Raw genomic sequence first — 16623 nt, forward strand, 5'->3', positions numbered from 1 at the left:
ATCAGTCTCAGAACCTCAGCAGGACGCTGTGACCCATTCAAACAACACGGTGTGTCAATGATACTAACTAGACACTCAAAATCTCTTCATAAGGGAAACATACCATTTTAAAATATATATTCCAGCAAACAGCATGGGCAGGGAAGCACGCAGGTAAATTATGATAAAATGATCCACAGAATATGCGTCAGAAACTGACTGTGTTGGAGATGTGTGATAAATACAACATTTTAGTGTAAAAAGACAATTGGAATACGGCAATGAAGTTGCAATAACTGTGACCAATACTTTGTTTGTAGACGAGGAAATGAAAATACGAGCGAGGGAGGTTTTACCTGGCCCATCTCCGATATAATTTGAAACAGGCTATACACCTCGTGATTTCGGACGAGACTGGCCTACTTTCTGTGTCCAACAAACAATACTGCTAAATTAGCTCCCGAGGTTTGGATTATAGCTTTGATTGTGTACAGTAGCTGTTTTATACACAGGTGTACACATAAACTGCTCGAAACAATGGAACAAGTGGATTTCGCCATATGCGGCGGCCGAATCGTTAATCCTGCTACTGGCCTTGATGGAAGGGGGAGTGTAGGTGTACGAAATGGGAAAATTGCAGTGATCGACATGGACTCGTCCGTAACCTTTGACCCTCAGCATGTGGTCTCCGCTGACGGGTATATTGTGATTCCAGGGATGATCGATTGTCACGTGCACGCCTATCAACATGCAACTCCGTTAGGCATAAATATCGATGAGAGTTGTCTTGCACGTGGCGTAACGACTGCTGTCGACGCTGGCTCGGCAGGTGGGTGTGGCCCTTCTCTCACGCTTGTCGATTGCGAGAGATAATTACTTATCTTTGGGGAAGCCTACTTATGTCAAAGAGAATGATGCAAGTTGGAAGAATTATGTGATTTGGGTATTACATTTGTATCGGATATTCGTACAAGACAGGAGATCAATCCAGTGTTCTAACATGCAATAATATTCTCAATGAAAGCAGCTCAAACCAGGTGCTGACAAATGTACCATCATTTCGTAAGCACGTTGGTACATATCACATTTCCGATATTATAAGGTATTATTAGGTGTGATAAGGTATTATTCTTTTATTTAAGCAAAGCAATTTCAGGAGAATACACTATTTCAACACCGCAGAATGTTCCCACCAGTGCTAACTATCACTAACGCGACAACTACGGCTACATCTACTACTACGGTGACTACTTGTACTACCACTGCTACTGCCGCTGACGATGCTAGGTTACACGTGAGCCCAACTGTTGCTTGCTGCAAGTAAATGGCACACTAGCCTTGCTCCAAGTCACGAAGACCATGGATGTGTACTTATTGTGTACTTGTAATGGGCAAGTCTTGATAAGCGGACAGTACACAGCCTTTTTGGTGGACAACTTGTTCTTAATATTTATATTATCTAGGAATTATGATTTAAACTAAGAATCATTTCCTTAGAGACCCCCCCCCCCCCCCCCCACACACACACACACACATACGTACTATTATGTACGTTACGGGCAACAGGCTATGAAATAACTGTTTATCCGTCTTGAGTGATTAAATGTTCAGAATTTCGATTATGCAAGTTGGTTTATATAGTTGAATACTTACCAAGGGAATTTAGTTCAGTTACTAAAGGAAGTCTCACGTCTAAAGGTCAAGATCCTGTAAATAAATTGCAAGTGATTCAGCGACACTTCATTCATTGACGTATTTACATTAATTGAATTCAAAACTCGTGCATGACGCATGAAGGTAAAAAAGGTGTGAACATTGTAATTCCGGTGTCTGCGTCAAAAACCCATAAACGATAAACGCAATTCTTTAAAAGGCCATTGTTTCGCTGATGTTACGCACTATGACGTTATATATTGTGACGTCACACTTTTAACAGAATCCACAGATTATGACGTAACAATTGCTTTTAATATCCTGCCGACAAGGCTGTAAACGAACCAATGAAAGGCCTCAAATTCTGCAATAACCTATCAAACGCGAGTTAAATCGGTCATGTTTATTAGAGTTACAATGGTCCTTTATCATCGTCGCTCTCACCTCGATCTACATTCTTTGTCGGGTTTCCGATTTATATGTGGATTGGGTGGTTAGATTTTATGACACTGCTGATCTCGGGTGATCGCGCCCCGATTCCCTGCATTGCTGTTCCCGTTGTAAATTTCACTTGACCCATTAATACAACACATCGATCATATTAACACCAACTGTTGCGTAGCCAATTTATCAAATGGGTACAGTGTGTGTCATCTGTTGTGCTTTTTTTTTATTTACAGGCATGAATGCGTCGTAAATTACATACTCACTCACTGCCACTAATGTGACAATCTGTTGCTCAAAGCACTCGCTTATCCCGATCCAGACCAAGGTTCAATCACTAACGTAGGTACAGAAACCCCCAAAGCGGCGTAAAGCCTGACTTACTCACGAAAACTAAAATATGTTTGTTAACTAACCCACAATCCTCACGTTTCATGCAAATGATAGAATCTCGTATCTTATTTATGTCATTTCATATCCCAAACCACACTCGGGGTTGCGTTCCATTCGCGACAACAAGTTACAGCGCTTGACGTGGCAGTTTACATGACTAGGAAGATAATGGTCATTATTTGCATTTACCGCACCGCGTGGCTGGAACGGACTACTTACAATACTGCAGCTGTGCCTGCGTGTACAGCATCTGTTGGTGCACCGTGCTCAACCTACATTGCCACATCATCTAATACGTTCGACAAACCGCTTGGCCTGTATCACCAGAGGCGGATCTGTGTGTGTGTGTGCGTGTGTGTGTGCGCGCGCGCGCGCGTGCGTGCGTGCGTGCGTGCGTGCGATATGAATGAATAAATTCACCTATTTTAATTAACTAATTCATCAAATATACATATATATTTTAAAATACAAAATTTAACATTTTAAAGTAATAAAATAAAGTTGTGCGGGTGACATACTTGCCACGAGATGTCCACGTTTGAGAAATAATTGAATAAATAAATACATTTTGAATAAATAATTACGCAAAGACTTTTAAAACAAATAATTACAGACTTATTTTGTTTTAATAATTTCAGTAAAATTGAAGTGGCGAACTAGGATCGTTAATACCTTATAGTAAATGCTCTTTTCAAGAATATAACTATATCAAATGGCCTTACGTGTAGATTTAGAAGCTACAGCAGGCACCATTAAAGCGGCGTCTCCAATTTCTGTCCAATATTTTAAGAAGATAAAGAATAACCGTGCAAGGTTAAAGAAGGTCATGTCATACTACCAGGCATGCCAGCACAGTCTATTTAAGTCATGTTTATATTTAGAGCTTATTCACTTCCCTGACGAAATCCTTTGGTGTATATATATACATCTATCTGAACCATATTTTCCGCAGGATTGTGTACATACTGACTTCGTCAACCAGCTTTTGATCACATATTTTGACATGCACACACTCCTTTTCAAGAAACGGATAGTCACAGTCCATTATGTAAAGTTGACAAAGACAGAAGCTGCGAAGCGCCAGTAAAATACAACCATTATTGCTGACGTGGCTTTGTTTCGCGTTATTTGCTGTTTTGATCGTGTTTGTAGATCGAGGTTTGTAGAATACTAGTATATGTATGGAAAAAATAACTGCTGCTGCTGCTACTACTACTACTACTACTACCACTACTGCTGCTGCTACTACTACTACTACTACTACCACTACTGCTGCTGCTACGCCTACTACTTGTGTTTGTGCTGCCGCGATTAGCAGCAACATTGCTGATGCGGCCTAAAGTAATATTTACTCATTCACCCACAACAACTACTACTACTCTCACAATTACAACTACTACTGATGCTGCTACTACTACTACTACTACTATACCTACGCTCACAATTACAACAACTACTGATGCTGCAACTACTACCGCTACTACCGCTGTTATTATTACTACTACTACAACTACTACTATTAATAATAATAATCATATTGCTGCTCCACAAGTACGAAATCATAAAGTCCATTTATTATCATTATTATTATTATTATTATTATTATTATTACTACCCCGGTCACTGGATCAGTGAGCACTCAACAATCATGAGGCACAAGCTGTCTTGCTGATGAAGTTCAATCACACAAGTCCTAATCCATAGTGAGTTTATCATTATTTCCTTTTGCAGAAACAAGAAAAAAATAATTAACAGCTTCAGTCAAAACGAACAACAAAAATATAACATATCGTTTCAAAATCTCATAAAAACTTTAAACACGCCTCTAAACCACAATTAACAGTCTTACTGTCCGAAATGTGTGATCAGTGTATAGACTGTCTCAAAATACCTTTTGGCGACGTGCGACGATTGCGTAACATGCAGGCAACGTCGCCAGTGACGACTGTCTACGTGCATCAATGGTGACATTATACGCGGGGAATGCGTCCGTGGAAACTGAGCTAAAGCTAAATGTTACACAATATTCTCTGGAGACCGTCATACAATACTCGATGTAAGCACGTGTCGCCACATCCGCAATTACCTGATGTCGACAAAGGTTACGCGGCACCGCGAATGGAGACCGTGTCTGCTTTTCGGGAGTATTTTTCTCGAGGATGTTTGCGATATTTCCTGCCGGGCAACCAACGTGGCAGGGTCTACCACCGAAACTGATAACATATTGTGGAGACAATGTGTTGTTTCATGTTCATATGCTTGACAATATTTTCATAACCACAATCGATCTGTCAAATGTTTCAGAATCGTGTTATGGTGAGTGTAGCGGTGGTCTGGTGGTAGAGCGTCTGCCCGGAGAGCGGAAGGTCGGGGGTTCGAGTTCAATCGTCAAACCAAAAGACGTTAAAAGATGGTACTTGTTGTTACCCTGCCTGGCGCTCGTCATTAAGGGGATAAACAAGAAGTGGTCTGCTCGAAGTCAGTGGACGAGTGAAGATCCGGGTAGAGAATAGGTCTTTACAACCCATGCTTGCCGAAAGAGACCGCCGTCATATAGCTGGAATATTCCTGAGCGCGGCGTTAAACAACAAACAAACAAACAGTATACTGTGTCTGAGTGGGATATTCATGGTATCTCAGTGCATAGGCTAACACACACACACACACACACACACACACACACACACACATGCAGTAATCTTTACGCGACGCTAAACCCCATTTCACCTCTCGGGTGGTCGCTGACGTGGTTGTCTACGTGGCATCGTGACCCAGGCGTGGATCGTTGCTCATGCTTTCACTCACTGATTTGTCTGCTCCCGACTCCATTATTTACAGACGGCAGTGATATAGATGGAATATTACTGAGTGCGGCTTTTAGTGATTTTCACACACCCACAATATGCCCGTGTACAATAGCGTGTACATTTACATACGCAGAATAACACACGGGCGTAGACCGCGTGCTCGCAACTCCGAAAACCTTCTTTTTCTGCAGTCTTTTTCAGGCGTTTTGTTGCCGACGATATATTTAGAGGAGCCTCGTGCTCAAGGTTCTGTGTTCTCTATCATCAGAAAAATAGGTCGTGTTCATATGCTGCACGTGTGACTTGCACGCATGCAAACCCAAATATATGGTCGTGAAGTAACTGCTGATGCTAGATAGCGTTTTTATATATATATATATATATATATATATATATATATATATATATAGGTGGCTGTGAATTGACGTCTGCTGCAATATTACAAGTTGTGCTAGCAATGTGGATGGATGTCACGCAAAGACAAGAGCCTCGAGCGTTTGTCTTATCGCTGGTGTAAACATAATAAGTCCAAGCTAAACTGGAATATTATTCAACGAAATACCTGTATTTTGTAAATTGCCTCCATATTACTGCAACAATGCCATGCTACCCACACTGTCAGTTTCCAGACTGCCGTGAATGAGTGAACGTGTGTGTGTGTGTGTGTGTGTGTGTGAGTGAGTGAGTATGGTTTTACGCCGCTTTTAGCAATATTCCAGCAATATCACGGCGGGGGACACCCGGAATGGGCTTCACACATTGTACCCATGTCGGGAATCGAACCCGGGTCTTCGGCGTGGCGAGCGAACGCTTTAACCACTAGGCTACCCGACCGCCCCTGTGTGTGTGTGTGAGAGAGAGAGAGAGAGAGAGAGAGAGAGAGAGAGAGAGAGAGAGAGAGAGAGAGAGAGAGAGAGACCGTTTATGTGAATGTGTGCGTGTGTCTGTGTGTCTGTGTTTTACAACGCAAATAATCGAGCCAAACTAGTGCTTGATATTATGAATAATGTCGGGGTAAGATGACTCAACTTCAGCCAAGCCATCGAGTCAGAAGACCCATCAATATGCTTGTCGCAAAAGGCGACTAACGGGATCGGGTGGTCAGACTCGCTGACTTGGTTGATGCATGTCATCGATCCCTATTGCGAGGATCGATGCTCATGATGTCAATCACTGGATTGTCTGGTCCAGATTCGATTATTTACAGACCGCCGTCATATAGTTGGAATATTGCTGAGTGCGGCGTTAAACAACAAACCAACCAACCAACAAACCATTTATATTAATCGCCTCTTACGGAATGAAATAATACTTGAGGCTTATTCTAACCCGGACTACCGCGGGTTCTATTGCATGAATTGGGGTGGGTACCCTTCAAAGACCCATATGTGAGAACAGCGTGTGAAGTATATATGATATTGAAATTACTAATTGGTGTAACCCGTGAAGATCAGGGGTAGAACAGGTCTTCAGTTTGCTTGTCGTAAGAAGCGACTAACGGGGTCGGGTGGTCAGCCTTGCTGACTTGGTTGATACGTATCCCGGTTGCGTGGACTGATGCTCATGATATCAATCACTGCAATGTCTGATCCAGACTCGATTATATACAGACCGCCGTCATATAGCTGAAACCTTGCTGTGTGCGGCGTTAAACAACAACAACAAAATAAAATTGGACGTCGTGAATCTGTCATGGCAAAACTATTTCAATGAAATAAAAGGAAACTTCGTTTGTGTAGCACCGTTGTTACAACGAACATAGAGGGGTGGGCGGTTAGCCTAGTGGTTAAAGCGTTCGCTCGTCACGCCGAAGATCCGGGTTCGATTCCCACATGGGTACAATGTATGAAGCCCATTTCTGGTGTCCCCCGCCGTGATATTGCTGGAATATTGCTAAAAGCGGCGTAAAAACATACTCACTCACTCACTTACAAAGGATACACGCTACTGGAGTTGTGGTCGATTCAGTTCATCGATTCGGTTGCTCATGAACAATAAGGAACTGACTTAGACATAGCATCTTGTTTAATACATTATATGGGACTCTGACGCTGCATGATTTCCCAATAAGCATTCCGTTGCCTGGCATGTATGCACTTCGCATTCTGTTGAAATGACTGCGCATGTGTGAAAAAGGGCTTCCCTTTCATCACAGCTGTACGTGCAGAATGATCACGTGGTACGCAACTGCACGTTCAGTGCAAGATTAAAGAGGCAGAGAACTTGATCCACCTCGGCTGATTTGAGCCTGCGTGTACTTGAACAGGTCGCTGCCTGATTGGAGTTCACTGTTTGATATTCTTATGAGATTCGTAGATTTAATTTTCGTACATCACGGATGGCCCAGTCGTCTTACCCAACGTAATTTGCTTTGCAGAGTTGTGTCCCTTGGACACGCCAGAAAGCTATGATCGTGGGTTCGAATCCCGGTTCGCCCCGATTATATTTTTAGGTCTGTCAGCACCATACCCGTGCTCATGGAAAACTTGAAAACTGTTGAAATCGGCGTTAAAACCAACTCACTCACTCTCTAATAAAGTGAATGACATCTAAACGTAATGTAGACGGAATTATACACTTCATATGTAGATGTCATATATACCCATATGATCTAAACAAGGACAGTATTCACATGCAGTTAAGTGCGCTGTCATGGTGGCAGTCAATATGTGGTTGTTCTTAAAGAAAATACGGTTGGCAGATTAATAGACAGGGTTGCGAGGGTGTTTTCAATGAGTGAGTGAGTGAGTATGGTTTTACGCTGCTTTTAGCAATAATCCAGCAATATCACGGCGGGGTACACCAGAAATGGGCTTCACACAGTTTACCCATGTCGGGAATCGAACCCGGGTCTTCGGCGTGACGAGCGAACGCTTTAACCACTAGGCTACCCGACCGCCCCTGTTTTAAATGAAAGGATATCAACTCTACTAATATCCCACAGGTGCGTCTACATTTCCTGGATTAAGGAAGTTCATCGCGGAGAGAAGCGATACCCGGCTTCTCGCGTTCCTTCACATCGCATCCCATGGACTGGCGTCGGCGGGCTGTTCGGCCGGGGGTAGGCCATATTCATTCAAGTAGATGAATAAAAAGACCATTAAAAAGTCTGTTTTGATATATACTCCTGACCTATTCTCAAAAGTAACCTTGATACAAATATATCAAATACAGCCCATGCAAGTCTACAATGTTTGGCAAGTCTTGATTTCTGCAGTATCTCTGGGCTCCTTTTTATTATTTTTTTATTAGGATAAACTAAAGAAATTCTGTGCTGAGTTGAAGATAGGAGCGAGGGAGCTGGTGATGTCACTTCCGAAAGGAAGCTATGGAAGGAATGGGTCAAGGGTATATAGAAATACAACACCCTGGATAATCCTGGAGTCGCATTAATTTCAGTTTACTTTTAGAATCCACCCATTTATATCAGAGGCTGGACCTCCATTCTTTTGGTTTTGGGGCAGTGGGATTGCTTCGTGGTTAAAGCGCTCGCTCGTCACGCAGAAGGGATGTGTTCGAAGCCAGTTAAATTACTTACGATGTAAACGATACTAAATCACGCCTTTGGTGTATATATGTATTGTGGAATTACATTTTAAAGAAGCCATGGTGCCAAACTCTGTATACGTTTGGGGAAAGTTGCCCTATTCCCTTAACAAACCAGGTGAGATGTTAACGGTGGCTGGATCACTGGATTGTCTGGTTCTAACTCGATGATTTACAGACCGCCGTCATATAGCTGGAATTTTGCTGAGTGCGGCTTCAAACAACAAACAAACACACACAATTTAGTTTATGTTGCCATGCCCCCCTCGAGATTGGTGGACAACCTTTTATGCATAATACTATGTAAGACAAAGCCAATTAACGCAACCACGTACACAAGTGTTGGTGGGAACAGAGTTTGTCTTATCTTCTTCGAGCGTGATGGATCAGTTACCTCAGCCAAATATAGAATACGTCAAGCCATTAGAAATGTCCCGATTTCATTTGTGTTCATTATCTTCCCCAAGATGAATTACTGTTCATTCGAAAAATACCAGGACATGATGAAGTATCGAATTCAGCTTTTAACGAACTGGATCTTCGGACTTGAAAGTTCCCGTTGTACCCGAGTATACACCTGTTACGCTTGTTTTGGTGTACCTGTAATTAAGATTTCTCTCCTGTGTGACAGCCTCGGGTGGCGAGTGCGACCATCTGAACCAGGTGGATGTGACCAAGTGTGTTCAGTGTGTCACACAGAACACAGACATGATTGTCGGGGTCAAGGTCAGAGTGTCACAGAGTTGCACAGACAATGGCAGGGCGGAGGAAGAGGTGTACAGGTAGGGGATGTGGTGGGTGTTTGTGGAAGAGGGACACAGGTAGCCTAGGGATAAGTAGGGGTGGTAGAGGCACACAGGTGGTGGTGGTATATGGAAGATGGACACAGGTGGTGGTGGTATATGGAAGATGGACACAGGTAGTGGTGGTATATGGAAGAGGTACACAGGTGGTGGTGGTATATGGAAGAGGGACACAGGTAGTGGTGGTATATGGAAGAGGGACACAGGTAAGGGTGGTATATGGAAGAGGGACACAGGTAGTGGTGGTATATGGAAGAGGGACACAGGTAGTGGTGGTATATGGAAGAGGTACACAGGTGGTGGTGGTATATGGAAGAGGGACACAGGTAGTGGTGGTATATGGAAGAGGTACACAGGTGGTGGTGGTATATGGAAGAGGGACACAGGTAGGGGTGGTATATGGAAGAGGTACAGAGGTAGGGGTGGTATATGGAAGAGGGACACAGGTAGTGGTATGTGGAAGAGGGACACAGGTAGGGGTAGTATATGGAAGAGGGACACAGGTAGTGGTGGTATATGGAAGAGGTACACAGGTAGGGGTGGTATATGGAAGAGGGACACAGGTAGGGGTGGTATATGGAAGAGGGACACAGGTGGTGGTGGTATATGGAAGAGGGACACAGGTAGTGGTATATGGAAAAGGTACACAGGTAGGGGTGGTATATGAAAGAGGGACACAGGTAGTGGTATATGGAAGAGGTAAACAGGTAGTGGTGGTATGTGGAAGAGGGACACAGGTAGGGGTGGTATATGGAAGAGGTACACAGGTAGTGGTGGTATATGGAAGAGGTACACAGGTAGGGGTGGTATATGGAAGAGGGACACAGTTGGTGGTGGTATATGGAAGAGGTACACAGGTGGTGGTGGTATATGGAAGAGGGACACAGTTGGTGGTGGTATATGGAAGAGGTACACAGGTAGGGGTGGTATATGGAAGAGGGACACAGGTAGGGGTGGTATATGGAAGAGGGACACAGGTAGTGGTGGTATATGGAAGAGGGACACAGTTGGTGGTGGTATATGGAAGAGGTACACAGGTAGGGGTGGTATATGGAAGAGGTACACAGGTAGGGGTGGTATATGGAAGAGGGACACAGGTAGTGGTATGTGGAAGAGGGACACAGGTAGGGGTGGTATATGGAAGAGGGACACAGGTGGTGGTGGTATATGGAAGAGGTACACAGGTAGTGGTGGTAAAGGGAAGAGGGACACAGGTAGGGGTGGTATATGGAAGAGGGACACAGGTGGTGGTGGTATATGGAAGAAGAACAGGTAGTGATGGTATATGGAAGAGGGACACAGGTAAGGGTGGTATATGGAAGAGGGACACAGGTAGTGGTGGTATATGGAAGAGGGACACAGGTAGTGGTGGTATATGGAAGAGGGACACAGGTGGTGGTGGTATATGGAAGAGGGACACAGGTGGTGGTATATGGAAGAGGCACACAGGTGGTGTGGTATATGGAAGAGGGACACAGGTAAGGGTGGTATATGGAAGATGGACACAGGTGGTGGTGGTATATGGAAGAGGGACACAGGTAAGGGTGGTATATGTAAGAGGTACACAGGTGGTGGTGGTATATGGAAGAGGAACACAGGTTGGGGTGGTATATGGAAGAGGGACACAGGTAGTGGTGGTATATGGAAGAGGGACACGGGTAGTGGTGGTATATGGAAGAGGGACACAGGTGGTGGTGGTATATGGAAGAGGGACACAGGTGGTGGTGGTATATGGAAGAGGGACACAGGTAGTGGTGGTATATGGAAGAGGGACACAGGTAGTGGTGGTATGTAGAAGAGGGACACAGGTAGTGGTGGTATATGGAAGAGGTACCCAGGTAGGGGTGGTATATGGAAGAGGTACACAGGTAGTGGTGGTATATGGAAGAGGGACACAGGTGGTGGTATATGGAAGAGGCACACAGGTGGTGTGGTATATGGAAGAGGAACACAGGTTTTGGTGGTATATGTAAGAGGTACACAGGTGGTGGTGGTATATGGAAGAGGTACACTGGTAGGGGGGTATATGTAAAAGGTACACAGGTAGTGCTGGTATATGGAAGAGGAACACAGGCTGGGGTTGGTATATGGAAGAGGTTGGGACAGGTCGCGGTGATATATGGAAGAGGGTGACAGGTAAGTGATGGTATATGGAACATTTCTGAACCTTTTCCTGAAGTCTATTCTCTCCTCTCATATCCCATACCTCAACCTTTTGTTGGCTTCACAAACATTTTATGCCTTCAAGACCTTTTATGCGAACTGCAATAAAGAATGAAGCGCAGTAAAATCCTTCGCTACTTATAGGGCTTCAAGAGTTGCTGCCCTTTGATCATTCTGTCACTTTGAACGTGACCACTGAAATAATTTGTATCATGAAAACGCACTGAAACAACCCACTGGAAAGGTTTTTAACTGACAATGATTATGTTTCTCCAGAAGGGCCCTGGCTGCCTCTACCGAGAGTGGTGTTCCACTCATGGTCCACCACTCTATGTCCACAGTCCCAGTCGCTAAGCAAGAAGGTGGGTGGGTTCGATAGTGAGTAAGTGAGTGAGTACGGTTTTACACCGCTTTTAGCAATATTCCAGCAATATCACGGCGGGGACACCAGAAATGGGCTTCACACATTGTACCCATGTCGGGAATCGAACCTGGGTCTTCGGCGTGACGAGCGAACGCTTTAACCACAAGGTTACCCGACCGCCCCTCCATGGGCTCGATAGACAAACCAGTGCTTGACAGCATGAGCATTGATCCACATTGTTGGGTACGATGATACACAGTACTCTCGGGAATGCAAAAGGGAGCAACCATTTGAATTTAAGGTGGTGCGGCGTAGCGGGGATGGATTTTGGCTTCAGAACAGCCTTCTTTTAATGTTTAGGAGCTTAATTATATTTTCATGTAAACATTTGCTCCATTTGTTTTTTAAGATTAACAAAAAATAAACAGTATTCGTTGGACAATTGTCTGTTAGAAGAGGGCACACTATTTATTTTCCTACATTGTGATACATACATACAGTATGTTTAATTAAAACAGGGGCTTGATTAATTTAGACCCCGAAAAACAAATATAATGGTTGCTCCCTTATGAACACCTGACACCCTTGTAAGCTGGTTTGGATACAAGGAACCGTTCACAAGGGGACAGGCAATTTGAGTGTGGAGTAGAAAAACTGATGGAAGAACAATGATGGTGATTTTGATGTCAATTAAGATTAAAATCATTTTAAATAACACAAATTTGGATTCAAGGAACCCGTTCACAAAGGGACAGGCAATTTGAGTATGGTGGAGAAAAACTGATGGAAGAACAATGATGGTGATTTTGATGTCAATTAAGATTAAAATCATTTAAATAATACAAGTAATGCCTCTAACTGCCACAGTACCAGGTAGGGCTGAGACGGGTAACTCGGGCACTCGGGTCGTGTTGGTCCTGAGTAGGACCCGGGTACCCACAAGACTACCCGTACCCGTGGTTAGTCACGTGACACACTGTTTTAAAATAATGACATCAACAATAAAACTCAATGGTTACACTACAAGTATAGCTCATGTTCACATTTCTCTCACTATGCAAGCATTCGTTCTGACCTTTATATGTTCGAGTAAGGATAAAGCGTCTATCAACTGCAGTGTACACATGACCAGATCGTTTTATACATGTATCTAAATAGCGGTAAAAATCAAATATAAAATCAAAATTGCGGTAAAACAATTCCCATTCGGACATTTTGTACCCAACTCTTGGGGCCTATAGCGTATGCCTGGGTAGGGTCGGGTAATGGGGTGTCGGGTACCCGGATAGTAAATTTGGAATCATCCCAGCCCTTGTACCAGGGCCATATAATCTCTGCCTCCATTGGTGCAGTGAATAGACCGTCTGCCTGGTGAGTGGAAGGTCGGTGGTTCAATCCTCCAGTGGCGTCAAACAGTAAAATGTGGTACTTACTGTTACCTTGTCAGGCACTTTGCATAAAAGGGATAAAACAAGGATTTGCCGTCTTGGGTATACTGCGTCTGAGTGGGGCTTGTACAAGCAATTAACCACAAACTTCGCTTTCGGAATGAAATAATCTTGGATCACATTATTAAAACCCCTTTCACCACCACCTTAACACTTATCACCTTTGCATTTCTAAGTAATATCAGACCCTCATGTTCTAAATATGTCCCGTCACTCTTCGATCTCATTCAAATCAGACCTCAGTTCTCGCTACCGCTTAACAAAGATCTGAGGACATCCCATTAGGGGTCACGTCAGAACGACCTTTCATCCGACCAATCAGAGCATCGCTTACCAGAGTATGAAAGTGACAGTTGGAATGTGATTTCTGATCATGCAGCCTCGAAAACTTTAACTCTGAACGATAGTTACGGGTTTAACGACTGTATTCATACAATCTAGACCATCTGTTAGCCATTCCAGAATGTTCTTTTGTTCAGGTTTCAAATTTGTAATCGATAATTTGTCAAAATATGTTTCGAAGCGTAGTCACCAATTCGAAATTAGTGCCGTAAACCACGAGAAAGCTGCCTTCTGATTGGTCATTCCATTGGTCGGTCAAAGTTCGTGCAAGGTCGGTCTGATGTGACCTGTAATGGGATGTCCTCAGATCTTTGTTTAGCGGTAGTGAGAACTAAGATCTGATTTTAATGAGATTGATCACTCTTAATCTCTGTGATCTTTTGTTTAAGATTCACATTTATCATATTCATTTGTTTTTTCTATAGGCAAACTGTGCTGTCCTTCAGACATGAAGCCCGGTGATATCTACACACACGCCTTCATGCCCCATTTGTCACACATCCTTGACCAGGACAAAAAAGCTGTTCACCCAGATGTATGGGAAGCCAAAAATAGAGGGATCTATTTCGACATTGGACATGGTGCTGGTTCTTTCGGCTGGACAGTGGCTGAAATATGTACCAAAGAAGGGTTTTGGCCAGACATTATCAGCACTGACCTCCATTGTGAAAGCGTGGACGGTCCGGCATATGACCTAGCAACGGTCATGACCAAGATGTACGCACTTGGCATGCCTCTCAATGATGTCATTGCCTCTGTGACGTCACAACCTGCAGCCGCCATCAAACGATCTAATTGTCTTGGGTCTCTCCAGGTTTGTTTCAAGAAACGGGCTCGATCCGTCCGTCCGTCCGTAGGGTTCGTTTCCGGAGCATAACTCAGAAACCGTTCAATATTTTTTCCTGAAACTTTGCAGGCCTGTCAGGTACATGCTGAACTGGTGCCTTTTGCTATTTAGAAATTTTAGAAATTTTTATTTTTTACGTTTCCATGGCAACAAGATGGACTTAGGTTCCAAACTCTTCTTTTTTTTACAATTTCTATGACAAGTTCCACCTCGGTTAAAAAAAGTTAGGGTTTGTTTAGATTTAATTATGTCATAGATTCTGCAACAGGTGCGGGGATATAGCCACGTTAGTGGCAAACTCTTGTTTACTTTCAATAGGATTGGGAAAAAGCTCCAGGAGCCTACTTGATCCTTTCTTTTTCAAAAGTACAGAATGGTTAAGTATTATTTACAACAAGCATAATTGGAGACAAAAGCATGGATTAGTTTAAATTTAAAGAAAATATGTACAGCTTTAAAGAGAAATTCACTGACATTGTCATCTGAGTTTGGGTCGCCTTATAGAAAACTATTAATGTCAAATTTTATGCTAAATTTGGAAAACTTATGTAATGGTGACCTAGACCTCACAAGAAGATCTAATCTAATGATGACATTCAAAAAAAATGTGGAGAACACTGTTTAGAGACTCAACAACAATTACATGTATCATTTTCAATAAGATTTACCTTGTCGGCTTAGAGATTACTGCATGTATGCCAAAGTCTTGTATGTAAAATGCTGGCTTACTTGTTACCCTTCAGGGGCGGTTGGGTAGCCTAGAGGTTAAAGCGTTCCCTCGTCACGCCGAAGACCCGAGTTCGATTCCCAGCATGGGTACAATGTGTGAAGCCCATTTCTGGTGTCCCCCGCCGTGATATTGCTGGAATATTGCTAAAAGCGGCGTAAAACCATACTCACTCACTCACTGTTGCCCGTCAAGCAAAAACAAGGCAGAGTGTATTGTTTCGGACATATTTTCTGTTGAAGTACTTATATTGAACTTGATCCTGCTGGTACTGATTGACGTTCATTCCATATATAGCTGCCACCCCTCTTCTCTCCAGGTAGGAAGAGAGGCCGATATCTCCATGTTGAAGATTGAGGAATGTGACATCGATTTGGAGGACTGCTATGGTCAATTTCGGAAGGTGAAGAAACGGTTTATCCCGGTTGGGGTCTGGCGAAATGGCAAGCGATTCGATGTGTCACCTCACCCAAACAATCCAAACATTGACAGTATCAAACGTGGTATAAATGCGTGGGATAGCACCGATGTTCGGGACGCCACTAAACCCTCACTATAGTAGAATAACTGAAATACTGAAACCGACTCATTAAAATCAGATCTTAGTTCTCGCTACCGCTAAACAAAGATCTGAGGACATCCCATTACGGGTCATGTCAGACCGACCTTGCGCGAACGTTGACCGACCAATGGAATGACCAATCAGAAGGCAGCTTTCTCGTGCTTTACGGCATTTTTCAAATTGGCGACTATGCTACGAAACATATTTTGACAAATTCTCGATTACAAATTTGAAACCTGAACAAAAGAACATTCTGGAATGGCTAATAGATGGTGGTCTGGATTGTATGGATAAAGTCGTTAAACCTGTAACTATCGTTCGGATTTAAAGTTTTTGAGGCTGCATGATCAGAAATCACATTCCGACTGTCACTTTCATATTCTGGTAAGCGATGCTCTGATTGGTCGGATGAAAGGTCGTTCTGACGTGACCCGTAATGGGATGTCCTCAGATCTCTGTTTAGCGGTAGCGAAAACTGAGGTCTGATTTTAATGAGATTGAAACCGACTGTATCTACTTGACAGCTTTCCTGTTCATGCCATCTT

At 43.4% G+C, this 16623-nt stretch overlaps 1 protein-coding gene across 1 annotated transcript; it reads left to right on the forward strand.

Moving 5' to 3' along the window:
- Window positions 1-403: 403 nt before the first annotated feature.
- LOC139477728 (deacetylase Atu3266-like) lies at window positions 404-16130 on the forward strand. Its single transcript, XM_071260125.1, has 6 exons — window positions 404-808; window positions 8221-8337; window positions 9454-9604; window positions 12065-12150; window positions 14368-14756; window positions 15836-16130. The coding sequence occupies exons 1-6, from the start codon at window positions 517-519 to the stop codon at window positions 16073-16075; spliced, it is 1275 nt and encodes a 424-aa protein (XP_071116226.1). The 5' UTR covers window positions 404-516; the 3' UTR covers window positions 16076-16130.
- Window positions 16131-16623: the final 493 nt, after the last annotated feature.

The sequence above is a fragment of the Haliotis cracherodii genome, unplaced genomic scaffold, assembly GCF_022045235.1.
Source record: "Haliotis cracherodii isolate W230 unplaced genomic scaffold, xgHalCrac1.p SCAF_35, whole genome shotgun sequence".
Lineage (NCBI taxonomy): Eukaryota > Metazoa > Mollusca > Gastropoda > Lepetellida > Haliotidae > Haliotis > Haliotis cracherodii.

Bases quoted from the DNA above. Each gene is read 5' to 3' on its own strand.
- LOC139477728 (XM_071260125.1), top strand. From the start codon at position 517: ATGGAACAAGTGGATTTCGCCATATGCGGCGGCCGAATCGTTAATCCT. The intron at 12,151-14,367 runs GTGGGTGGGTTC...TTTTTTCTATAG, and splicing joins CCCAGTCGCTAAGCAAGAAG to GCAAACTGTGCTGTCCTTCA. The intron at 14,757-15,835 runs GTTTGTTTCAAG...TCTTCTCTCCAG, and splicing joins ATTGTCTTGGGTCTCTCCAG to GTAGGAAGAGAGGCCGATAT.